This window comes from Phyllobates terribilis, unplaced genomic scaffold (genome assembly GCF_046119375.1).
Source record: "Phyllobates terribilis strain yellow unplaced genomic scaffold, ASM4611937v1 Scaffold_7__3_contigs__length_470593459, whole genome shotgun sequence".
Lineage (NCBI taxonomy): Eukaryota > Metazoa > Chordata > Amphibia > Anura > Dendrobatidae > Phyllobates > Phyllobates terribilis.
In genome coordinates this window covers 439,574,312-439,601,585 of record NW_027362767.1, presented here as the reverse complement: position 1 = coordinate 439,601,585, position 27,274 = coordinate 439,574,312, and the positions used below count along the sequence as shown (strand labels likewise).

At 46.1% G+C, this 27,274-nt stretch overlaps 1 protein-coding gene across 2 annotated transcripts in view; it reads right to left on the bottom strand.

The window, feature by feature from the left end:
• Positions 1 to 27,274, bottom strand: part of DACH2 (dachshund family transcription factor 2) — a 359,667-nt gene that overhangs the window by 213,410 nt on the left and 118,983 nt on the right. For both annotated transcript variants that reach the window (XM_073642174.1, XM_073642175.1), the window contains exon 2: positions 371 to 486. In XM_073642174.1, the coding sequence (XP_073498275.1) occupies positions 371 to 486 (116 nt within the window). The remainder of the gene's footprint in view (positions 1 to 370; positions 487 to 27,274) is intronic.

Here is a 27,274-nt window from a genome sequence, read left to right as displayed (position 1 = left end):
TGTTGGCATGTATATTCTCATTACTAGCCATCTTCACCTGGATTTCTAACTGATTTATACAATGTAACAATACTGTATACAATATTTATAAATAGAGATTGGTCTGTATATTGTGCAGTTTGTGGGTTCACTTATTTTATGGCTTCTCATTTAGCAGAAGAAAACATCAGAGGCCTATGGACCCCAGGCATGACTCCCCCTTCCCCTCCTATATCTTCTCCATTGCTTTGCATTACAATGTGGACCCTTGATGCCCCCCTCCATGATTAAGACACAGTCGCTGTAGCAGATACTGACCCCTCTTCCTTCAGCCTAAACCCATTAAGTATTAGTTGATCTGCAGCAGGTGCTCGGTGATGGTTTTTATTACCTGTGTGGGACAGAAGTCCAGGAGATAAGAGACTCTGGACCCCGTGCGGCAGCAGGCGAGCGTTCTCCTGAATCGCAACTCCCAGAGATCGCTTTGGGGGTCTCCCGGGCCTGGAGCTGTGGGAACACAACGGACAGAGTATAAGCAGATCTGATACGAAATATTGTATGTTCTGCCCCCAGAGAGAGGAGGAGAATATAATGACATTATTCTGTAAATGACATCATTACATGGATTAAAGTTATGAAAACTTCTAATAGACTTTATTTTAACAAATATCAATTCTCAAAGTCTCTGTCTGCTGTCAATGAATGAAAACAATATTGTGTAAGTTCAGAGGTGGAGGGGATGGAGCCATCCCTGCTCACACAGCCATGACAACATATCAATACAAATCCTTGATCTCCAGATTGAAACATTGTAGCAAACTATCATTACTGGGGAAAGAAGTGATTATCTAGCCTGTTACACTGTGACAAAGCCTCAGATGTGAGACATTAGTTCTGTGTGTGTTTTCAGCCTCTGGATGTAAACAGTGAATGTTTCAACTTTCTGCTGTTATATATGGATGTTTTGGATTTTTGTTAAGTTCCTTTTGTGCTTTTTATTTTAAGGTTTCAATTAAACAACAGCAAACAGAAATTTTTAAAAAGCTAAAAAACTAAAAAAAAGTTGCAGTGTGAACAGCAGGATAATTCGCACTTCTACCGTTCGCTAAAAGTGCGGCAGAGGCGGAGTTCAGTACAGACTGAGCATACGCAGGTGGTGGGGCTGTCCTGAGCGGACCCCGCTGCCCTCCTCATACCCCATAACAGCCTCCACACTTTGCACCTTTTGCAGCGGGTGCTCAGTGCAGATCTAGGGATCGTCAGGGAGGATTTGTGTCAATTTGTAACTAAGTGATGTCAATATGAAGATTTAACAACCCAGAAAATATTACAGCGAGCGCCGCACATCTCCGGGTGTCACTTATTCCGCGGATAATCAGCTCTCGTATCCTCCGGCTCGGATTACAAAATGTCAATTATTTTTCAATTTGGACAAGTTATTAAAAGAATATATCTTGTTGATCTCTTCATTTCAGAGGAAAGAAAAGTTTACAGCACGACAGATGGCAACAAGATGGTGATAGATGGATACAGAGATAGATAGATAATAGATAGGAGAGAGGGAGAAGAGAGAGGGAGAAGAGAGAGGGAGAAGAGAGAGGGAGAAGAGAGAGGGAGAAGAGAGAGGGAGAAGAGAGAGGGAGAAGAGAGAGGGAGAAGAGAGAGGGAGAAGAGAGAGGGAGAAGAGAGAGGGAGAAGAGAGAGGGAGAAGAGAGAGGGAGAAGAGAGAGGGAGAAGAGAGAGGGAGAAGAGAGAGGGAGAAGAGAGAGGGAGAAGAGAGAGGGAGAAGAGAGAGGGAGAAGAGAGAGGGAGAAGAGAGAGGGAGAAGAGAGAGGGAGAAGAGAGAGGGAGAAGAGAGAGGGAGAAGAGAGAGGGAGAAGAGAGAGGGAGAAGAGAGAGGGAGAAGAGAGAGGGAGAAGAGAGAGGGAGAAGAGAGAGGGAGAAGAGAGAGGGAGAAGAGAGAGGGAGAAGAGAGAGGGAGAAGAGAGAGGGAGAAGAGAGAGGGAGAAGAGAGAGGGAGAAGAGAGAGGGAGAAGAGAGAGGGAGAAGAGAGAGGGAGAAGAGAGAGGGAGAAGAGAGAGGGAGAAGAGAGAGGGAGAAGAGAGAGGGAGAAGAGAGAGGGAGAAGAGAGAGGGAGAAGAGAGAGGGAGAAGAGAGAGGGAGAAGAGAGAGGGAGAAGAGAGAGGGAGAAGAGAGAGGGAGAAGAGAGAGGGAGAAGAGAGAGGGAGAAGAGAGAGGGAGAAGAGAGAGGGAGAAGAGAGAGGGAGAAGAGAGAGGGAGAAGAGAGAGGGAGAAGAGAGAGGGAGAAGAGAGAGGGAGAAGAGAGAGGGAGAAGAGAGAGGGAGAAGAGAGAGGGAGAAGAGAGAGGGAGAAGAGAGAGGGAGAAGAGAGAGGGAGAAGAGAGAGGGAGAAGAGAGAGGGAGAAGAGAGAGGGAGAAGAGAGAGGGAGAAGAGAAAAATTTGGACCGAGCATCTAATGAGCAGCTTAAGATGCCGATGATAAACAGCCGCCATTGATGGAAATCTCTAAGTATTAGACGTTTCGGCTTCGGTCTCTTCTTCAGAGATAATGACAGATAAGAGGGTTAGTGGTTCCCAGTGCAGGATTTGGTGAATAACCTGCAGATTACATCCTTGCAGTAAGACGTGGGGACAGGAGTGTGAGGTGGAGCAGCGCCCCGCGACTCTGCGCTCACTGTCCCTTTATGTAGGATGATGGATGACTCTCCAGCCGGGGGCTCCGCTAACAGCATTAACCTCACCCGTCAGCAGCGCAGATTTTCCTCCAGGCCCAGAGAACCTCATAAGATGCGAGGCTCAATTTCCAATCCGATGCATAAAAATGCAGGAATATAGAAATCTGCGCCCCTACGCCCAGAGTTTACTGCTCGCCATAACCGGATTTACCAGCTAACATTTCTAGGAAAGTCCTAGCAATAAAATCCGCCTTCTGCAAATCATCTCCCATCATGGAACAGATCAGTGAATGTCAAGGAAGATACATACAGGTGCATCTCACTAAATTAGAATATCAAAAAAAGTTAATTTATTTCAGTTCTTCAATACAAAAAGTGAAGCTCCTGTATTATATAGAGTCATTACACACAGAGGGATCTATTATATAGAGTCATTACACACAGAGGGATCTGTTATATAGAGTCATTACACACAGAGGGATCTATTATATAGAGTCATTACACGCAGAGGGATCTGTTATATAGAGTCATTACACACAGAGGGATCTATTATATAGAGTCATTACACACAGAGGGATCTATTATATAGAGTCATTACACACAGAGCGATCTATTATATAGAGTCATTACACGCAGAGGGATCTGTTATATAGAGTCATTACACGCAGAGGGATCTATTATATAGAGTCATTACACTCTATATAATAGATCCCTCTGTGTGTAATGACTCTATATAATAGATCCCTCTGTGTGTAATGACTCTATATAATAGATCCCTCTGCGTGTAATGACTCTATATAATAGATCCCTCTGTGTGTAATGACTCTATATAACAGATCCCTCTGTGTGTAATGACTATATAAAATGAGTTTCACTTTTTGTATTTAAGAACTGAAATAAATTAACCTTTTGATGATATTCTAATTTAATGAGATGCACCTGTAGATGCGTTTACAAGAAAGCATAAAACGTGTTAGGAAAATAGCAACAGTTCAGGCAACAGAATGAGAAATGAACTGTGGATATAATGTACTACAGGCCTGCATAACAGACTACAGATCACTAGAAATATACTACAGATTATTGTACACTGTCTGCAGAGCGCCCTGCATACTACCTACAGAGCACCCAGTGCACGCCGCCCGCAGAGCGTCCCACATACTATCTATAGAGAGCCATGCGCACACTGCCTGCAGAGCATCCCATATACTGACTACAGAGCGCCATGCACACTGCCAGCAGAGCATCTCACATACTACCTACAGAGCACCCAGTGCACGCTGTCCGTAGAGCGTCCCACACACTAGCTACAGAGCACCACACACATTCCCTAATACACTACGTAGTGCCACACACTGCAAGCAGAGCACCATAGGAAATTACAACCAGAAAGGTGCACAGAAGGAGGATGCCACCAAGTGATGTGAAAACTAGTAGAAAAAAATATATATTTTCTTTGCATAAAAGACAATACAATACATTTCAGAACCAGTTTGGTTCCTTCTTCAGGTACAGAGGGACATTAGATGACTACATATCAGCAGAAACGTATTACAGGCTACTACACAATGAGTACAGAGCGCCACACAAGGAGTACAGAGCGCCATAATCAGATTACAGACCACCATACACTTAAGGGGTCCATACCAGGTATGGGCTTTGTCTAGGGTGTCCTGCTCCACCACTCACATTCTGCACTGTTTGTCAGATTGTATCAGTTTTGCCCTCAGTGTACCTTCATGATCTCCGTTTTTCTTACTACATAAAGTAGAGATTTCTAGAAACCAGGAGAAACTTCATGACTCGGTGATGATGATCCGACAATCTATGGAGACAATTTACTCATCTCAGGAAAAAACACATCTCCTGACGCTGCGATGGCGGCGCGGAGCGCTCTCCGGGGCGCGGGGAAGCGGCCATTACTCTTTAATTGCGCCCTGATTGTTTGTTGATGTTTTTTACGCTTCTGCTTAATTGTCTGAGTTTTTGTCTCAGTTTAAATTAACAAATTCATTTAACTCTAAAGTTTAATTAAGACAAAAAGTAATTAGTAACATAGCGAGGAGAAGCTGGAGACGCGAAAGATGGTCACTCCGGCACAAAAAGGAGTCTTATCTGTGGCGTTACATAGGACTGCAGGAGACATTACTACATTACCTGGAGAGGTATCACTGTTATCTATAGTGTTACATAGGACTTCAGGTGACATCTACTACATTATCTGTATTCAGAGAGATATCAATGTGTTCTCTGTGGTGTTACATAGGACTGCAGGAGACATTACTACATTATCTGTATTCAGAGAGATATCACTGTGTTATCTGTGCTGTTACATAGGACTGCAGGTGACATCTGCTACATCTACACAGCATATCGGTTGCACACAGCAGGACGAGGCTCTGACTTCTCTTGTAGCGATGGTAAATGTAATAAGATTAATGGGAGTGTTTTGCTGCGGCAGGACATTATTTCATTACTTCCTATGGGATCAGCTGCGTTTTGGGATAATTTATTTGACATTTCGCCTTCATTCTCTCATTTTGTTGAGGTAACTATAAATAACTAAAGAAAAAAAATCTACAACAGATAAAACAATAAAATACAATTCTCCGGAACAAGATGCCGGACCCCCCTCCCCCGACGTCTTGAATTATGTCAAATCCATAAAAAGCGCAATGTTGTGAGACGCGAGAATGGCGGCAGAAGATCTTCATCCTGATAATGGAGACGCGAGGCCGCTCACTCCCATCATCTCTTCTCCAGGGCTATGGCTTACAGACCTTTCTAAGGAGATTTCAGCCCAAATTCAGCAACTTTCTAACAGACTGAGAAGAATTTTTTTATGTCTTTCCGCCAATTATTTAATGATAAAAAGTAGCAAAATGTTTACATGAACCATAATTGTGCTGAAATTTGCAACATTTTTCCTTTCTCATCACTTTTTTTTTTTAAAAAAAGGTTGGAAAGTGGGTGGAGTTAGCAGTGAAGGGCGTGGCTTGTAATCAGGGGAGACCTATAATTGGTGCAGCCGCCCAGGGGCCCAAGAGGTCAGGGGGCCACCATCACCTCCACAGCAGGTGGAATTGTGCATTATGATTAGCTTGTGTTCTACAAAGGGACTTTTTGTAAAGTTTTGTGCAGTTTCTCCATTTTGAAGACCTCTGCTTACGGTCAGTGAATGGAGTTTCATTGCTTACCTCTACAGCTGGGAAACGTGTCTGGATCTAATGCTTTTCACAGATGAGAGTTTGGTACAATGTTTCCAATGTACATTCCGCTCTCATGCCCTGATATCTCGTTACCAGGGGCGTATCGATCGCAGTCACCGAGTGTGAGGCCACGACCAGGCCCTTGCGGAAGGGGGAACAAAGGCAGCCCCTGCACTTCTCCCCTGTGTAAACAGCTGACTGGCTTTTCCCCAGCAGATATCCTGTTTTAATCACCTGTCCACGGCAAGAGGTCTCTGCTTCAAAGGGAGATTGAAGCTCTTCCTATGTTTCCAATTTCCTCATTTCCCTTGTTATAATTAGTTTCTTTCTCCCTTCCCCATCTGTTCAATGTGAGGTCCTACTTCAAAAGGAGGTTTAAGTGCAAGCTCTTCTCTCTCCTGGAGATGTCTTTATGGGCTTTAATTTCTCTCTATGACACAGGGGAACATTATTACTGGTAGCGGCCATGATGGGGACACTAATACACATATGTCTTTATAGGATCTAGAAAGCTACAAAGGCCCTTAGGTCTGATCAACATGGAGGTGGGGACTTTAGTTATGCCTCTGCTCGTTACAGTGTATCAGTGCAGCTAAAGCGATAGCTTTATTACATAATCGTTGTATTATGGGAGCTCAGCTGGGGTAAAAAAAAAAAAAAAGCCCCCACCATAACCCAGCACAGACACTGACCAGGAGGGGAGACCATAAAATGTGAGGTCCTGCAGCAAGATTATAACTGCAGCTCTGGATGTGACTGGAGCATAAGGATGAAACCAGTGATATGCGGGGATCCCGATGTTATCCTACCCCTCAGCCTCCGATTATCCCATATAAAGACAGCGCGTCCCCTGAGAGCCCCGGCCATGCATCACGCTGCCTATTTAGGGCATTTCTTCTGCAGCGAGACCGGCAGATAAATCGCTCTAACATTTTATTAAAATTTTTATTCTAAACTCGTCCTAATAAAAAAAAAAAGGAATAATTCCGGTTTATTTTTAGAGCAGTTTCGTTTTAGAATCATATTAAAGGTCAAATTAAAATCCCTTTTATTTGGAATTCATGACAAGTGTCTTACAAGCCAAAAGGTAGTTAAACTCTTTTTGACCCGAGAGACATGTAGCCTCCGGAGGACGGGCGGCCGCAGGGGGGGGGGAATCGCAGGGACAGGTGGGCGACGGGAAGTAATGCAATAGATGGATATTGTAAGCGCAACCTACAGTCACCATCTTATCACATAAACCAGAAGATGATGGAAATAGAAACTTTGTAAAGCATCAAATTAGAGGACAAATCAGCAAAAAGTCCATCTAGGGAAATCCAGAAGCTTAGAAGGAGAGGAGGGAGATGCAGCTGCAGATTAGTGATGAGGAAACATCGGACTGATGCACAGTAACAGCAAAGATCAAGGATAAAAAAAGAAATCGCAAAAAAAATAAAGTCTGCAGGTTGCACACAAAGTGCAGTGAATCCAATCCACATCCATTACTATTCATACACAATGTATCAGTGCAGAGTCGCTGTTCAGACCACTGAGGATTGTCTACGTCCCTGTTCAGACCACTGAGGATTGTCTACATGGGATACAAATGCCACAATCTCTCAGCTGTGAAAAGTATTAGGCTATGTTCACATGTTGCATTTTTCTGTTGTTGCCGAATTTATGAAAATCTATGCAAATTAAAAGCTGCATTTTACAGCAACAGCAAAAGCTATTAAATTTTAGAAATCTCATCCACACACATTGTTTTTTTTTTCCCTGACTGAATTGGAAAACTGCTGCGTTTTTGAAAACTGCCCCATGTTACTTTCAACGTTTTTTCACCCATAGAAAGAAATGAGTAAGAGCAAAAACGCAGCAAAAAAAAATGCAGGCATCAGGTTTTGCTGCATTTTTAATAAAAAAAAAAAGCAGGTACAGCAAGATGTGAAAACACATTTCATTTTGGGATTTTCTCAAGTTTAAACCATAATGCCTTGGTCTTCTCATCTGAGATGGCAGTTAGGATTAGTACAGTTTAATTAAATTAGTGATGTGTGTAAAGTAACAATGGCTGACCAAGGTGTAGAATTGAAAAATACCTGGCCAACTCAAGGGCTGACCAAAGTGTGAAAGTAAACAGTGTCCTACAAACTCATTGCACTGTCAATGTCTCAGGTAAACTATTCCCGACCAATTCACGTCCCCCTGCTGATACATTTGTAATCCTGTATTTTTTCATGAATTTTGTTCAGAATAGTCACTATTTTTTCAGACATGAAAATCTTTTTCCACTAAATAATTGTATCAAATTGCCCTTTTTTCCAAAAATGGTTTTATGGTTTCACATATGTCTTGCATTGGTAACCTGTGTTCCTGCTTCTGCGGTGGAAGCAAGGCTGAATTTTGGGATCCTGAAAAATGCAACAAAAAATGCTGCAAAACCTGCTTTTTGTAAGCAGCTTCATTACTGCCAGGAGAGCAGGTTTTACCTGCAGAAACAAAAAAGTAGAAAAAAACGCAACGTGTGAACATAGTCTAAGGCTATGCAATTATGTGCACAATTTCCACTGTATATTTGCTTGAGGAAAACTCGCTGCATTTTACAGTGCCAGTACATGAAGAATCGCAAGCAAATCCTGCAAAATTCTGCACATATGCAGGGGACATCGAAAGGGCGACATGTGCAGCTCCCGGTTCCTTCTTTGCAAATATATCCATAGTGGTAAATGGCGCAGTGGAAAGTCCGAAATGTAGATTCTACATAAGAAAATCGCCTTTTGGTTCACATATAGCGAATAAACTGCAGATTTTCCATCTGGATTTCCCAGCTTATTACAATATAAGTAAAGTGGTTGATATTTGACTAAATCTCATTCACGGGCTGCAGAAAAAAAAACGTATGCGACTATTTTAAATCCACTGCATGTCAATCATTTATGTAGACGTTCACTGCGGTTTTCAGCCTTTCGCAATGTAGAGGGTGAAATCTGTGGCAATTTTGGTGGAAACATTTACCATGGATTTTTTTTCCAGAGAATTCAAAGTTTTTCTGAATGCGCCCTTGAGCTCCTTTAAGTTTTTAGCCTCGGTTTATAAAGTTTCTATTCACTGACAAGCAGAGGGGCAGAAAACTAGGACATTAGAGACAAAGTCTAGTTGAAGGAAGTGATGGAATAAGATGCATCAAATTCAAAAGGAGGCAACAGCTTCTCCATGTATAAAGAAAGCACCACAAGAAAAGTGCGGCTGTCAGCGACTAGAGAACACTTCCGCCCTAATCTTTCACGGCGTAAATCGTGAGGACTTTGGTGGCCATGAACCTGCGCGCTAAGAGCCACTGGAGCTGGCCAGGACAGGCTGAAAATCACCAAATGTTGCAAAACATTTGCAAAACTAATAAGGATCAGGTACGTAAGCCTCAGGTTGTTTTTTATACATCATTAAGCCCATGGTCTGAAGTTAGCAGAAATTACACTTTAAGGGAGCACTTGCACAGCAGAGTATAAACCGGATTAAACTTCAGGGGCATCAAAAGGAAACAGAAGCGATTGTGAATCAATGTCGCCGACACATTGGTGAAAATGAGAAGAGGCGCACTGGAGAGGAACTGCAAGACGCCCTCCGAAAAGGGAGCGGTGCAGGTGGTGCCACAGATGGGCCTCCCTCCTCATCTTTCCTGGCTGATTCTTCTCTAGTTTTGCGATTTGCTCGTGTCCTTGTCACTTTCGGTGGCACCCGGAGCCCAGTTTCCACAGGTCACCAAGCTCCTCCAGGACGGCACCTTCAACGTAGAAGGTTTTCGGTCTTCCAGTCTGGGGAGGGATATCCTCGGAGGATCACACACCACCATGACGAATTAGTAATGGAGCTGGAGCAATGGACCTGGGCACCTCCTGGAGCAGGACGATGCGGCCCTGTGTGGCCAGAGTGGGATTACAGCTCCTGGATGATGGAGACATTGATGCCAACGATTCACGCTCCCCAGACCTGGATCCATCATAGAACCTCTGGACATTATGTATCAGTGAATCCGATGCTGCCACAAACTATGGAGGGGCCACTGATGCCCTATATAGGGTGAGATCTCGCCGGGCACAATCACCATCACATCAGCAGCCGCCCGGGACCCGCCTGCCATTACAACTTTTTGCTTTGATTCTCCGGGTGATTGGGAATCCGTAGTTGATATTTTTGTTTTCCATTCACCACTGATAACAAAATTACACAATTCATATCGGGAAGATTTACAACCTGAATATGTTAATTGAGATTTACGCTGGATACGTCTGAGGCAGTCAGCGGTGCGGCCCTGTCACGGCGGTCCGTCCCCAGCCCCCGGCTCACACAGAATAGCAGATGAAGGCGGCGCTGTGATGTGACAGACCGGGCGAGTTGTCGGCGCATTGTAAGACTCTATTCCCACCCGGCGAAGCTTTGTTCTGCGGCTTCTGATGGCGTCGATCATAAAGCCCATCATGTCGCCGGCCTGACAGCTCCTGCCTCATCTTCTCTTTCCTCGAGGCATCAACTGAAACAAATCACTTTAGCGCTCGGAGCACAAACCGGGGAGGTCAGGAGCGACGACTGCAAATGTTCTGATTGAATTCTGAGAGGTGGGAATCAAAGAACAGGTGCAATGGCGTTCACCCCGATACAAGATCCACAACGTGAGCAGCAATCCACCCGAGAAGCCATCAAAACATCCGCCAGCTCCCTGCACACAATTCACAACAATCCTAACACTGGCTGTCAATGAGAAGAGCTGTAGATGTGTCCTATGTGATGTAGAGCCGATGACTCGGGCAGCAGTGACCCCCGAAACTAAAAAAAAGTCAACATTAAGCTGGAGAAAATCCTGGATGATTTCTTCTAAAAACAGTGCCACACCTGTCTAGAGGTTGTCTGTGGTACTGCAGCTCAGCACTATTGATAGAAATAGGGCTGAGCTGAAATATCAGACAACCTGTAGACAGGAGTGATGCAGTGTTTGGAAGAAGAAGCCATGCTTTTCTCACCCATGATTAATTCCTTTAGCGGTCAGTCCCGGCTTTTACAGAACGAAGGGGACACAGTCTAAATATCAGCACCCTGCTGCCCTCCACGGTGCCAGTGTCCTCCTGCCACTGGTTCTTGCCATCAATCCCCGCCATCTCAGTGCCATCTCAGTGCGGGGAGCCCAAAGTTGCAGCTCCATTTCCTCCTCACTTGTTACATTGTAACATTATGTAAATAAAAAGGGGAAAACCAAACAGGCAAAGTAAAGGGGCACAGGGCCACTCTGAGCGGGGTCTCGTCTTCTCCTTACCCCGAAGCCAAACATTTAAACCCAAAATCACAGAACAATACACGCCCGACTACCATTCCACCCAGACATGGCATTTTGGGCAGATTTGTCCCTTTGTGGTTCAGTTGTGTGCTTGGCAGCTACTCGAGCTGGATTATAAAACATTGGAATTAAGGTTTATACCAAGAAGAAGAATAAACCGGAAGGTTGTTCCCTACAATGTGTAAAGTTTACTCAGTAAAATGGAGAAATAAAAATAAAGTGACCACTGGAGGCCGGAGCGTCGCAACGAGTGAAGTAGAGACTCATTTTTATTTTATTCTTAATTCAGATCAGAACTTTATATTTTGTAGATTTGTAAATCCCGCTACTGATAACAGAAGTCCGAGCATGGCGGATGGCTCCACGGCTCCTCTCTCTCGCCGCCGCCTCCACCACTGCTCCTCTCTCTCGCCGCCGCCTCCACCACTGCTCCTCTCTCTCGCCGCCGCCTCCACCACTGCTCCTCTCTCTCTCGCCGCCGCCTCCACCACTGCTCCTCTCTCTCGCCGCCGCCTCCACCACTGCTCCTCTCTCTCGCCGCCGCCTCCACCACTGCTCCTCTCTCTCGCCGCCGCCTCCACCACTGCTCCTCTCTCTCGCCGCCGCCTCCACCACTGCTCCTCTCTCTCGCCGCCGCCTCCACCACTGCTCCTCTCGCCGCCGCCTCCACCACTGCTCCTCTCGCCGCCGCCTCCACCACTGCTCCTCTCTCTCGCCGCCGCCTCCACCACTGCTCCTCTCTCTCGCCGCCGCCTCCACCACTGCTCCTCTCTCGCCGCCTCCACCACCACTGCTCCTCTCTCGCCGCCGCCTCCACCACTGCTCCTTTCTCTCGCAGCCTCCACTGCTCCTTTCTCTCGCAGCCTCCACTGCTCCTTTCCCTCGCCTCCACCACTGCTCCTCTCTCTCGCCGCCTCCACCACTGCTCCTCTCTCTCGCCGCCTCCACCACTGCTCCTTTCTCTCGCCGCCTCCACCACTGCTCCTTTCTCTCGCCGCCTCCACCACTGCTCCTTTCTCTCGCCGCCTCCACCACTGCTCCTTTCTCTCGCCGCCTCCACCACTGCTCCTTTCTCTCGCCGCCTCCACCACTGCTCCTTTCTCTCGCCGCCTCCACCACTGCTCCTTTCTCTCGCCGCCTCCACCACTGCTCCTTTCTCTCGCCGCCTCCACCACTGCTCCTTTCTCTCGCCGCCTCCACCACTGCTCCTTTCTCTCGCCGCCTCCACCACTGCTCCTTTCTCTCGCCGCCTCCACCACTGCTCCTTTCTCTCGCCGCCTCCACCACTGCTCCTTTCTCTCGCCGCCTCCACCACTGCTCCTTTCTCTCGCCGCCTCCACCACTGCTCCTTTCTCTCGCCGCCTCCACTGCTCCTTTCTCTCGTGTCTTGTCGCCATCGCTCTGGTTTAGCCTAAACTATTCCCTTATTGATGACAGTCACTGGATTCACCTTACTTCAGGTGAACGCTGGAGCTTTGGTCGTCTGACAGCCGCGTTCATCCGCAGCACTTGTCCCTCTTTACCGCTGCGCAGGCTATAACTTACAGATTAGAGGCAGCGAGCGCTCAGCTCAGGTCGTCTGAAAAGATTCAGTGCAACAAGAGGGGAAAAAAAGAAGAGAAAATCTTTGTAGCTGCTGGAGACGAGACAATATCGCGGCGCCTTCTCTTCGCAGTCTGATGAACGGAGACTCAGAACTTACAAAGACAAAAGTCATTTATTTCTCAGGAAAACATCAATAGAGAAGAGACGCGGCGACTTATTTCATCGAGAAACTTCTACGACGTGTTGGCGGGGGGGCTCACAACTGGGTTTAAGGGAAGAAAGTTTAGAACTGGACTATATTTTTCGCCCTATAGTGCATCCGATGTTCTTTCCAATACCATGAGCTGCCACATTAATCAAAGTTGTGCAGGTTGAGAAGAAACAATGGCTCCCGTCTCACCTTATACCAGCCCGCTCTTCTGCTCACAGTCACCCAAACGTCAGCACTCGCTCCAAGCTCGTTGCCTTTAATGTAACTTCCACCTTGAGGGGCCGCAGTTCAGCAGTTGCCCCCATATCCCCGTGGCCCCTGGCAAAGGTTTATTTTCCAGCCTTCTTAGTGTCTGAACTTCTATTGTGAAGTCTCAGCTCTCGACACTTTAAACTTCCAGAAACCTCAGTCTGTTTTGGAGGAAGCTCAGCAGGAAGAAGCTTTCATCTCGGTGTTGTTCTTGGCGCGGAGCGCGGCATTAATATACTGTAGTCATCCTAATAAAGAACCGCCATGACCGAAAGGAAAGTAAGCAGGTCCCAACATGGGGCGGTGCAGCACAGAGAACCAACGCTCCGCACTGGATGTACCTGGACTCCTCACCGGGGGCTCGTGATGAACACGGACGCGCAGGAGGTTATGGGGTCAAATATATCAGAATGATTAAAGAGGATGTGTCAGATTAGAAAAGCATGGCTGTCTTCTTCCTAAAACCAGCACAACCTCCATCTACAGGCCGTCGCTACTGCAGCCCGCCACCGTTCACTTCATGGGATACAAGGCACGACCTGGAGACGGGCGCGGAGGGTTTTTGGATGAAGGCAGCCATGTTTTTATAATCTGAGACTGCCCCTTTAAAAGCTTATAATTAGCCATTATATAAAAAAGCCAAGAGATTTCTAAGGTTTCTTCATGTATCTACAGCCGATCATAAGAACCTGCGCCGGCCATCAGATCGTACGGGGGCAACGTAGGTTCATTTATTCCATAATTGGCAACTCTCGGGGGATTCCTCAGCATTTCGGGCACTTGCTGTACGTCCGAGGGGGTCAACCTGCCCAACATATAATAGTCCATTATTGATAGCGACATTCATTGAAAAGTGTCAACGGGCCGTATTTCTGGCATCATAATGATGGCGGCATTGGCCTCGTCACGCACCAGTTAGATGTTGTAGAGATTTATGCCCATGTGCACGGTATGAAGAAGCATTGCCCATGTTGTGTGGCCCTCATTAATACAGTACATTGGGGGGCTCAAATGTGTATTGTGTTCAGCTGGTGACCTGTACATAGGGAAATCACCATCGGATTTGGAGGACCCAGTGAATCGGTAGCCGGTGCTCCGCACTGGTGAGCAAGCATAACCAGTCTGGGGTCCCACCGAGGAGCCATGGCAGCTGCCCAGTGGTCCGTCCTAACCAGCAGTAGTAGGAGGCAGTCAGGAAGGCAATGAAGACCACTGACCTGAGGGTGCGTCTCCTGTCCCCTGCAGATCGCTCCAGCATTCTCCCAGCACCGTGCGGAGAACGGCTTCAGCTCCTCTTCATTTCGAGCCGGGTCGGACGCCTCATTCTCTGCACCTCCATTACACTTTTCATATACGTACCAGAGAGCGCCATTTATTTGGGCGTCGTTTGGCCATTTCACAGCATTACAATGTATAGTTTACAGGAGACACATTGATATAACATATATTGCATCTTTAAGAAACATTCAAATCTCAGTGAAAAACACGGCCAAGGGAGATCGTGGGGTGGTCTCGTATGTGCGTGTCGCACACGTCAGGCCCCTCCATCGCTGTCCAGACCCGTGGAAACATTCCAGTATTTCCTCCCACTGCGGGCGACTCGCGGATCAGCCGATATTTCCACTAAATGATGGTCCTTGAACGCTCGGTCTCATTACAGTGCGGCATTTCCTCGGCTGCGGAGTTCTTATTATTCTCCGCGTCTTACCACACAATACAAATGTTACAGCATTGTCTCCTCCAGAGATCCATCTTCCCGTCCATCTGCAGATGCTTCCTCCAGGTTTCCGCTTTGCTAATGAGACCGATTCTGTTAACATTTAATTTGATACTTTGTTACGTAAAGTTTTCTGATTCCAAGTACAGACAGAGCCACTCCTTAAAGGGATATCCCACAAACCAAGCCAAAAAAACTCCTACAAGCCCCAATATTAGTGTACGGCCATTCTACATTACTCTGTACTCCTTCAACCTAAAATAAAATTGTTTACCTTTTATTCTTCATCGCTCCCCTCACCTTCACTGGTCTTCTGCGCCACTGTGTGCGGACTGCGGGGTCACATGATCCCGCGCCTGCATTTTTGGCGTCTTTTGCTTCCTGCTCCACACCAGCACCAGTTTCGTTCTGTAGGTTCTATAAATATAGTCCCAAATAAGTTTCCGAGTCAGTCTCCAATCCCCTCGGTCAGCTGCAAATATAATCCCTAAAAAGTGTTCACTATTTACTCTCCTCCCTCTGGCAGCTGTAAATATAAACATTAGCAAGTTCCCTGATCAGTCTCCTTCCCCCTCTGACAGCTGTAGATTCAAGGAAATTCACCTTCAGGAAGATAATGATTGCATCATGGAGTTGTGATGGGGAGACATACTCGGTTATCCACACATTCATCAACTTTTCTGTATACAGCACAGTATCGGCTGATGCTCAGGTAACAGAGGATGAGAAAGAAGATCCGGCAACATGGAGAGTGACTTGAGCACGTGTCCTCCAGTGCTCGGGCTCATTAGGTGGAGGTGACTTAAGCACGTGTCCTCCAGTGCTCAGGCTCATTAGGTGGAGGTGACTTAAGCACGTGTCCTCCAGTGCTCAGGCTCATTAGGTGGAGGTGACTTGAGCACATGTGTCCTCCAGTGCTCGGGCTCATTAGGTGGAGGCGACTTGAGCACGTGTCCTCCAGTGCTCGGGCTCATTAGGTGCAGGCGACTTGAGCACGTGTCCTCCAGTGCTCGGCTCATTAGGTGGAGGTGACTTGAGCACGTGTCCTCCAGTGCTCGGCTCATTAGGTGGAGGTGACTTGAGCACATGTCCTCCAGTGCTCGGGCTCATTAGGTGGAGGTGACTTAAGCACGTGTCCTCCAGTGCTCAGGCTCATTAGGTGGAGGTGACTTGAGCACGTGTCCTCCAGTGCTCGGGCTCATTAGGTGGAGGTGACTTGAGCACGTGTCCTCCAGTGCTCGGGCTCATTAGGTGGAGGTGACTTAAGCAAGCGTCCTCCAGTGCTCAGGCTCATTAGGTGGAGGTGACTTAAGCACGTGTCCTCCAGTGCTCAGGCTCATTAGGTGGAGGTGACTTGAGCACATGTGTCCTCCAGTGCTCGGGCTCATTAGGTGGAGGTGACTTGAGCACTTGTCCTCCAGTGCTCGGGCTCTTTAGGTGCAGGTGACTTGAGCACGTGTCCTCCAGTGCTCAGGCTCATTAGGTGGAGGTGACTTGAGCACATGTGTCCTCCAGTGCTCGGGCTCATTAGGTGGAGGTGACTTAAGCACGTGTCCTCCAGTGCTCAGGCTCATTAGGTGGAGGTGACTTGAGCACATGTGTCCTCCAGTGCTCAGGCTCATTAGGTGGAGGTGACTTGAGCACATGTGTCCTCCAGTGCTCGGGCTCATTAGGTGGAGGTGACTTGAGCACATGTGTCCTCCAGTGCTCGGGCTCATTAGGTGGAGGTGAATTGAGCACATGTGTCCTTCAGTGCTCGGGCTCATTAGGTGGAGGTGACTTGAGCACATGTCCTCCAGTGCTCGGGCTCATTAGGTGGAGGTGAATTGAGCACATGTGTCCTTCAGTGCTCGGGCTCATTAGGTGGAGGTGAATTGAGCACATGTGTCCTTCAGTGCTCGGGCTCATTAGGTGGAGGTGAATTGAGCACATGTGTCCTTCAGTGCTCGGGCTCATTAGGTGGAGGTGACTAGAGCACATGTGTCCTCCAGTGCTCGGGCTCATTAGGTGGAGGTGACTTGAGCACATGTGTCCTTCAGTGCTCAGGCTCATTAGGTGGAGGTGACTTGAGCACGTGTCCTCCAGTGCTCGGGCTCATTAGGTGGAGGTGACTTGAACACATGTGTCCTTCAGTGCTCGGGCTCATTAGGTGGAGGTGACTTGAGCACGTGTCCTCCAGTGCTCGGGCTCATTAGGTGGAGGTGACTTGAACACATGTGTCCTTCAGTGCTCGGGCTCATTAGGTGGAGGTGACTTGAGCACATGTGTCCTTCAGTGCTCGGGCTCATTAGGTGGAGGTGAATTGAGCACATGTGTCCTCCAGTGCTCGGGCTCATTAGGTGGAGGTGACTTGAGCACGTGTCCTCCAGTGCTCGGGCTCATTAGGTGGAGGTGACTTGAACACATGTGTCCTCCAGTGCTCGGGCTCATTAGGTGGAGGTGACTTGAGCACGTGTCCTCCAGTGCTCGGGCTCATTAGGTGGAGGTGAATTGAGCACATGTGTCCTCCAGTGCTCGGGCTCATTAGGTGGAGGTGACTTGAACACATGTGTCCTTCAGTGCTCGGGCTCATTAGGTGGAGGTGACTTGAACACATGTGTCCTCCAGTGCTCGGGCTCATTAGGTGGAGGTGAATTGAGCACATGTGTCCTTCAGTGCTCGGGCTCATTAGGTGGAGGTGACTTGAGCACGTGTCCTCCAGTGCTCGGGCTCATTAGGTGGAGGTGACTTGAACACATGTGTCCTTCAGTGCTCGGGCTCATTAGGTGGAGGTGACTTGAGCACATGTGTCCTTCAGTGCTCGGGCTCATTAGGTGGAGGTGAATTGAGCACATGTGTCCTCCAGTGCTCGGGCTCATTAGGTGGAGGTGACTTGAGCACGTGTCCTCCAGTGCTCGGGCTCATTAGGTGGAGGTGACTTGAACACATGTGTCCTCCAGTGCTCGGGCTCATTAGGTGGAGGTGACTTGAGCACGTGTCCTCCAGTGCTCGGGCTCATTAGGTGGAGGTGAATTGAGCACATGTGTCCTCCAGTGCTCGGGCTCATTAGGTGGAGGTGACTTGAACACATGTGTCCTTCAGTGCTCGGGCTCATTAGGTGGAGGTGACTTGAACACATGTGTCCTCCAGTGCTCGGGCTCATTAGGTGGAGGTGAATTGAGCACATGTGTCCTTCAGTGCTCGGGCTCATTAGGTGGAGGTGACTTGAGCACGTGTCCTCCAGTGCTCGGGCTCATTAGGTGGAGGTGACTTGAACACATGTGTCCTTCAGTGCTCGGGCTCATTAGGTGGAGGTGACTTGCGCACATGTGTCCTCCAGTGCTCGGGCTCATTAGGCGGAGCTGTACTGTGAACACCAGGTGGCGCCATATTATGCAGGTAAATGCAGGGCTGTAGGCTCAGACTCATCCTCATCTAAGTCCAGACCCTTAGATCAGGAATAGGACAGACATTTATAGGACATTTCATAACTTTCCAAAATTCTTATGAAAAAATATTCCCCACAAACTGCACTGAACTATTGTACCCAATTTATTATGTATTTTAGGAGTCGGAGTCGGTTCATTTTATACCGACTCCACCAAAATTGGCTCCGACTCAGACTCCACAGCCCTGGGTAAATGTAACACACTATAGCACAGTGTATGATGTAAAGTCAGCCGTCACCTCAGATATCTGTTAGCCATAGACAGGGATTTGAGAATGTGACTGTTTCAATAACAAAAATAAGAAAACCACATTGCAGAGTATAAACGATGATACGATAATGCAGCTTTATTACAGAAGGCTCGGCCTGGATGTAATCTGTGTCCTGGTCTGGTGTATGCAGCCTGCACCCTCTACACAGATCAGCGCGCGTCTGGGGGTTGCTGTGCACCCGCTGATCTCCTGCACACACTGATTTATGGAGGTTCAGGCAGGTGGCACCAGGACCACAATGGGGACAGACTCCAGGGCACCGGCGCCTTACAGACGAGGGCTCCTGCTGCCTCCGGTCCCCAGACACTTGGGACCATTGACAAAAACATAAAAAGCGGCAGCGCCAGGGAGGCAATAAAGGGGAATGAGGGATGTTTAACCCCTTGTCTGCTGGGAGCGGTTCATACTGTACCAAGGGCTAAGGTTAGATTCCAAATTACATTCTCATTAATCAAAACCCAAAAACAAAGGCGTCCGATCCTCTGCCGGCACTGAATGTGACATCTTATCTGCAGAGGAGAAGGAGCTGGACCTCCAAGTGAAGGGATCGACAGCTTTTACCTACACAAATTATAGAGATTTTAGATGCACCCAGGGGCTCAGTAATGAAAGGGAATTTGTAAGCAGAAAATGAGCTATTGCTTAAATCAGACTTTCATTTCAGATGAGCAAATAAACTCGGAGGACCGTGATCCAGCAGCCACAATAGTAGCCCACGATCACCGGAACAGAGCCCTGCGAACCCCTCCTACCTGCCGACATCCCCAGACCCTCCGACATCACAATGATGATCAGGAACCTGCAAATATATTCACTCAGCTATAGCGTTTATGCTACATGTGTTATTTAAAACATTTTTGACATTTGCTTTAATATCACAATCTTTATACAAAAACAAAAATAGCAGCTTGTTATTTTCACACCGGCCATTGGGGCTACGTTACACCAACCTTCTGATCTTTCAGGAAGAGCATTCAGCAGTTTCATGATCATCAGAGGCAGAGCTACAATGACTGATAACACCTCTATATACAGTAGATAACCTATTGTGAATGGTGGATCCGGTGTTATCTACTGTATATAGAGGTGTTCTCAGTCATTGTACAGGAGGAGGAGGAAGAGGTGAGCTGTGACATCACCTATTGTGAATGGTGGATCCGGTGTTATCTACTGTATATAGAGGTGTTCTCAGTCATTGTACAGGAGGAGGAGGAAGAGGTGAGCTGTGACATCACCTATTGTGAATGGTGGATCTGGTGTTATATCACAGCTCTCCTCCTCCTCCTGTACAATGACTGATAACACCTCTATATACAGTAGATATCACAGGATCCACCATAGGTTATGTTACAGCTCACCTCCTCCTCCTGTACAATGATAAAGGATCCACCATTCACAATAGGTGATGTCACAGCTCACCTCCTCCTCCCTTTAAACACGCTCATTAGATGCTTCAATATAAAACATGGGGTCAGAGTCTGTTCATCGCAGCTAATGAACACGTGGATTTCCTAAAACTTAAAAGTTAATGTCTAAAAAATCCACAGCAGCTGTCAGTGTGAAAACTGCAATATTTCAAATTTTTGATTTTACTAAGAATTGTGATGAAAAAAAAAAAACTAATTGACAATTTGAAAAAAAATAAATAACTAAAAAAATAATACATGTAAACACAAAAAGCTTTCTTAACAGCTGGTCATTTTCTGATGATACATATCCCTTAAACAGGACCAGCGCCATTATAAAAGCAGCTTCTTATTACTACTTGACTCCATAACAAGGGAGTGAACCAATTAATGAAGAAGATGGGATTACTGGGGGAATCGAAGGGCAGAAGTCTGGAGAATAAGGGGCAGAGCTGGAAATATTGAGGAGTTATTTACAGAAACTTCATGGATTTGTCAATAAAATGTAACAAGTTATGGAATGTTTAAAAAAAATTGCCAGTAACCATAGAAACATCCGGCTAAAAGAGCGAAAACACTGAAGATGCAGAATGCGAAAACCAAAATTTGTGTCAGTCTCAAAACTTTTGGCCACAACTGTATGATAAACTAATCTGCATTCAGTGCTCAAATATCTTGCCCAATGCCCTCTGTCCCTGTCTCACAGCAGTGGGTTTGTTGCAATTACCTACAATGTAGAGTTCTACACTATGAGTTCTTCACTTTCAATGTAAACGCCATACATATTTTTCAGCACCGATTCATTGTAGCAATGAAGGAGATATATGCAGCTGACTATTCTATAAGGAGTAACAGATCCTCAGCTGTGAGAAGTAATTAGTTCAGAAGGTATTGGCGGTGAATGCAATAATGATATTCCATGTTCTTAACACCAGGTCACATATAAAAAAAAAACAATCCTAGAATCATGTAAAAAAAAAAAATAAAATTACCATCATATATAGAATGTGAAATCCATACAATTGCACTTAAAACGGGAAGCGGTCACTGAGCAGCATGGCGTCTGCAGCAGCAGTATATAAAGCAGGAAAAGCTAAACACTGAGGTATAGATGTGTGGAAACAATCCGTGTAACTTGTGTTTCAGTCACTGATTGCTCGGCTCTGAGCTCAGGAGTCCAGTGGGCGGTTTTATTCTGTGATTGACAGCTACATTTGTATTTACAGACAATAACGGGCATCGGCATCATCTCTGCTCATCTCTTTCTGCTATTTTGCTGCATTTTCCAGCTGAATATTAATCCTCCTCGTTCTAAACAAATGATGGAAAGAAGTTTCTGCCTCCAAATATGAAAATTAATACGAGTCTAATTAAATCTCTTTACAGATCAGGATGTCACAAAGATGCAGATGAGAACAGATCAGTCACAGTGTGAAAGAGAGCAGTCGGTCCTGTAACATTATAGGTGGTGTTACATAGGACTGCAAGTGACACCTACTACATTATCTGTACTCAGGGAGGTATCACTGTGTTATCTGTGGTGTTACATAGGACTGCAGGTGACACCTACTACATTATCTGTACTCAGGGAGGTATCACTGTGTTATCTGTGGTGTTACATAGGACTGCAGGGGACATCTACTACATTATCTGTACTCAGGGAGTTATCACTGTGTTATCTGTAGTGTTACATAGGACTGCAGGTGACACCTACTACATTATCTGTACTCAGGGAGGTATCACTGTGTTATCTGTGGTGTTACATAGGACTCCAGGTGACATCTACTACATTATCTGTACTCAGAGAGTTATCACTGTGTTATCTGTGGTGTTACATAGGACTGCAGGTGACATCTACTACATTATCTGTACTCAGAGAGTTATCACTGTGCTATCTGTGGTGTTACATAGGACTCCAGGTGACATCTACTACATTATCTGTATACAGAGAGATATCACTGTTATCTGTGGTGTTACATAGGACTCCAGGTGACATCTACTACATTATCTGTACTCAGAGAGTTATCACTGTTATCTATGGTGTTACATAGGACTGCAGGTGACATCTACTACATTATCTGTACTCAGAGAGTTATCACTGTGTTATCTGTGGTGTTACATAGGACTGCAGGGGACATCTACTACATTATCTGTACTCAGAGAGTTATCACTGTGTTATCTGTGGTGTTACATAGGACTCCAGGTGACATCTACTACATTATCTGTACTCAGAGAGTTATCACTGTGTTATCTGTGGTGTTACATAGGACTGCAGGGGACATCTACTGCATTATCTGTGGTGTTACATAGGACTGCATGTTACACTTGCTACATCACTTACTTATCTGTGGTGTTGATGAATTATCAAACAGGTGAATACAATCTACTGTTCTCTGATAGCAGCCATTTACTGCCATGTGTCTCCTATCCCCAGTGCTGGCAACCACCAGCCATAAATACCCACACATTACAACAAGAAGGACAAGCCATAAAGTTACACAAATCGAGGTCGTATCTTGTGTCACTAGTATCAGAAAATTATCACAAACAGGCTCAAGTCTTGTGGGACGATTGTGCGATGCCTCCTGTTTTCGTCAATTATCGCTACTTGTCGCAAAGTGAGAGGGACAGAATCCTTGACCTGTAGGGCGAGACTTTTTTCTTGGATGCAGTGATATACCCCTCCAGTCTTTATCCCAGGAGTACTAACAGTTTAGCGTTACATTGATTTGGTGGTAGAACCACCAGTGTAGTCATTAATCCAAAGTGTCCCTCCCAGGACGGGGTTTTCTGTACGACTACACCATTGCCGCGTGTTTCTTACGCTACTGTGAGCCACCTGCGTGGCCTCAATCTGCTCTCGTGGCTGCAGCGTCTCCGGACTTGTCTCCATCGGGCACATCGGGGACGTCATTGGTCAGTGATCACACAGGAGCTTCCAGCAGCGGATCCGGATGATTTGTACATTGAGAGGCAGAACCTTCCTCAGACGACCATTAATGACCTCAGTGACCGCAGTTGAGGCTGGAGGTGCCGGGATTTCGGCAAGAGGCTCAGACTCCGGACTGGAAAAATTCTGATGTGAAAACTTTGTTCCCGATTCATTCAGACCAGTATTGCTCTCTCCAGTCATAATGAGCGGCCACTGGAGTAAGAGAAGCCTAACACAAAGCGATGCACGCGACTGTGAAGACCCGGGGTCTTCCGTGTGGGGTAACGTTACTCAGACAACACAGGGTGATGGCAAAACAACGTGGCAATACTTTATTATCCGATTTGCGGTTCAATAAACACAACAGTCCCAGCAAGTACCCAAGATGGTACAACATTACACAGTCTCACCCTTCCTTTTCTGCCAGCCTGGGATAGAACAGCTGCGACTTTGGAGACTTCCAGGGCCGACTACCTCAACCAGTGGCCCCCCGCTTCTGGCGGGCCCCCCACAGACAGAAGGTAACAGCAAGCTTAGGAAGCTAGCAGTCCATTGAGGTACAAGACCAGTAGACCCGAGGGTCTCAACCTGACATCTTCGAGACTTTCCATGGTGCCAGATGACCAGTGGGTCCCAATCTGGCTTCTCCGAATGTCTCCGTGGGTTGCAGGCGACCCCCAGACATATCCATGGGGCCAGGTGACTTCTTTGTCCCAACCTGGTCTCCCCAAAATGTATCCATGTCTCTGATGGTTAAATGGAGCAGATCCGAATCTTTCCAATCAGGGCCGGTATCCTTAGGTTAGAATCATGTAGAACCTAAATCTGTGTCTCTTTGCGTAATGCCATGCAATCCTTCTACTGTCCTGAAGGATGTCTCTCATTCTCCTTGTAAAGTATTTCAGATGCTCATTGATTCTGCTTGCAGCACTACAGACATCCCTGTTTAAAGTCTCTCTGCTACAGAAGCACATGTCCTTTTTAAGTACATATCTACAGGTCAAGGGTCATTAGTCACAGGTAAGAGGTAAAGGCTCACCTATCATTGTTTGAGCTAATCTATTAACATAGTTGGTATCACAGGGGCTGTTGCAAACAAACATCTAGTTGACCCCTAGTACAATTTGTCATTAGCATAGTAAACATGATCGTTTCCAAAGGAATAGAATTTAACATTCAGGGTTATACAAATACTGGTCGGTCTGTTCTTATTGACCAGACACAAATACAAAGATAATAGAGTATTTCTCTATTATCTCCCTGCCGTCTGTGTACAAGTGTGGAGCAGGGAACTTGTGCGCAGGCGCCGGCGTGTCACTCTGATTTCCAGGCGCCTGTTCACTAGATTTTGGCAGCGTTGTTGGGACAGGCGTGAAAGCGTCAAAAGTCACTAAACTGTTGTGCATCTTAAAAATGAAGCAAAAATTTGCAACTTAAGGAGTTTACACCAGAAATTTGTCAAAAACACCTTAATGAATCGGGGCCTCCGTTTTCATTTTTCTATCATTAACAGATCAATAACGTCTCTAGAATTCCACGACTTTTCCTTCCTGGTGCTGTAATTTCAATGATAAGAACTATACATTATATAGAAAGGAAAAACAAAATTGACCGGCACCTCCAGCAGAATGAAGCAAGTGTGAACAGTTACAAGTGCTGTGGCTGCCATAGATACAAAGAACACAATATATTTATTACATCAGTATTATTATCCTGGCCTGTAAATAGTAATGTTCTCCTGGCAATCATGTCACCCAGTCAGGCTCCCCCACCCCAGGCCGATATTAATCATTGCCGCCCAGATCAAACGTGAGGAAATGATGTGTTCTGGGTCGGTGACTCCGAGCTCTGGACCAACAATAGTCGTTATAACCCCCAGAACGTGAGCGGAATAATTAATTATTTCACAACATTAACGAGGAAAAACAGGAAGATGAAGGTCAGACATGACTGAGGCAGCTGCACGTCAGAGGTCGTACACACGTGATGGGCATATACAGTACAGACCAAAAGTTTGGACACACCTTCTCATTTAAAGATTTTTCTGTATTTTCTTGACTATGAAAATTGTACATTCACACTGAAGGCATCAAAACTATGAATTACCACATGTGGAATTATATACTTAACAAAAAAGTGTGAAACAACTGAAAATATGACTTATATTCTAGGTTCTTCAAAGTAGCCACATATTGCTTTGATGACTGCTTTGCACACTCTTGGCATTCTCTTGATGAGCTTCAAGAGGTAGTCACCGGAAATGGTCTTCCAACAATCTTGAAGGAGTTCCCAGAGATGCTTAGCACTTGTTGGCCCTTTTGCCTTCACTCTGCGGTCCAGCTCACCCCAAACCATCTCGATTGGGTTCAGGTCTGGTGACTATGGAGGCCAGGCCATCAGGCGTAGCAGCCCATCACTATCCTTCTTGGTCAAATAGCCCTTACACAGCCTGGAGGTGTTTGGGGTCATTGTCCTGTTGAAAAATAAATGATGGTCCAACTAAATGCAAACCGGATGGAATAGCATGCCACTGCAAGATGCTGTGGTAGCCATGCTGGTTCAGTATGCCTTCAATTTTGAATATATCCCCAACAGTGTCACCAGAAAAGCCCCCCCACACCATCCCACCTCCTCCTCCATGCTTCACGGTGGGAACCAGGCATGTAGAGTCCATCCGTTCACCTTTTCTGCGTCGCACAAAGACACGGTGGTTGGAACCAAAGATCTCAAATTTGGACTCATCAGACCAAAGCACGGATTTCCACTGGTCTAATGTCCATTCCTTGTGTTCTTCAGCCCAAACAAGTCTCTTCTGCTTGTTGCCTGTCCTTAGCAGTGGTTTCCTAGCAGCTATTTTACCATGAAGGCCTGCTGCACAAAGTCTCCTCTTAACAGTTGTTGTAGAGATGTGTCTGCTGCTAGAACTCTGTGTGGCATTGACCTGGTCTCTAATCTGAGCTGCTGTTAACCTGCGATTTCTGAGGCTGGTGACTCTGATAAACTTATTCCCAGAAGCAGAGGTGACTCTTGGTCTTCCTTTCCTGGGGCGGTCCTCATGTGAGCCAGTTTCTTTGTAGCGCTTGATGGTTTTTGCATCTGCACTTGGGGACACTTTCAAAGTTTTCCAAATTTTTCGCACTGACTGACCTTCATTTCTTAAAGTAATGATGGCCACTCGTTTTTCTTTACTTAGAATTTGTATTATGGCAAGAAAAAAGCAGCTAACAGTCTATTCAGTAGGACTATCAGCTGTGTATCCACCAGACTTCTGCACAACACAACTGATGGTCCCAACCCCATTTATAAGGCAAGAAATCCCACTTATTAAACCTGACAGGGCACACCTGTGAAGTGAAAACCATTTCCGGTGACTACCTCTTGAAGCTCATCAAGAGAATGCCAAGAGCGTGCAAAGCAGTCATCAAAGCAAAAGGTGGCTACTTTGAAGAACCTAGAATATAAGACATATTTTCAGTTGTTTCACACTTTTTTGTTAAGTATATAATTCCACATGTGGTAATTCATAGTTTTGATGCCTTCAGTGTGAATGTACAATTTTCATAGTCATGAAAATACAGAAAAATCTTTAAATGAGAAGGTGTGTCCAAACTTTTGGTCTGTACTGTATGTGCCTACTTATCATAAACTCATCAGGACTAATATATAAAAAAAAAAGATAAAAGTCGCAAAAAATTATTGCAACTTTGGAGTTGCACCTAAATTTTGGGCCAGAAATCTGATGAAAATCATTTGATGAATCAGGAATTAAGTTTCGATTCATCATCATTCTTGCAATCTCCGCTAGCCGCCAGTGACTAGAAACATTCTACCTACATCCAGAGGATATAAAACATGTTACAAATGTATTACAAGTGTGTCCAGTTTGACAATCCACACAAGTGTGTGAGCTGAGAGTTTGTTACAATGCATCAATGATGGAAGAACCTCCTAGGATTGTCGGCATCTCTCAGGACACGCTAGGAGTTGTAGTCCCAAAACCAGAAAGCAATGGGTCAGGGACCTCGGCCATAAAGGTTTAACCATAAAGAAAAATTCCTAATTGCTCCCCTCCTCCATGGCAGAAGGATCGGAGCAGCAGCCAAAAAAAATTTACCAAGTCAGGGTGCCTTTGAAGATATTTAATTAAAATCTAATCCCGCATTCTTAAAGGCTCACATAAATTAAGCTGTCATTCAGAAGATTTATGCATTCCTATTTACATATTACATACAATTCATCAATTACTCATGTTTGAAAGCAATTCCTTTCCCAGGGAGCCGAGCTGCCAGACGTGCCAATGGGCGCCCTGAGACACGGATCCTG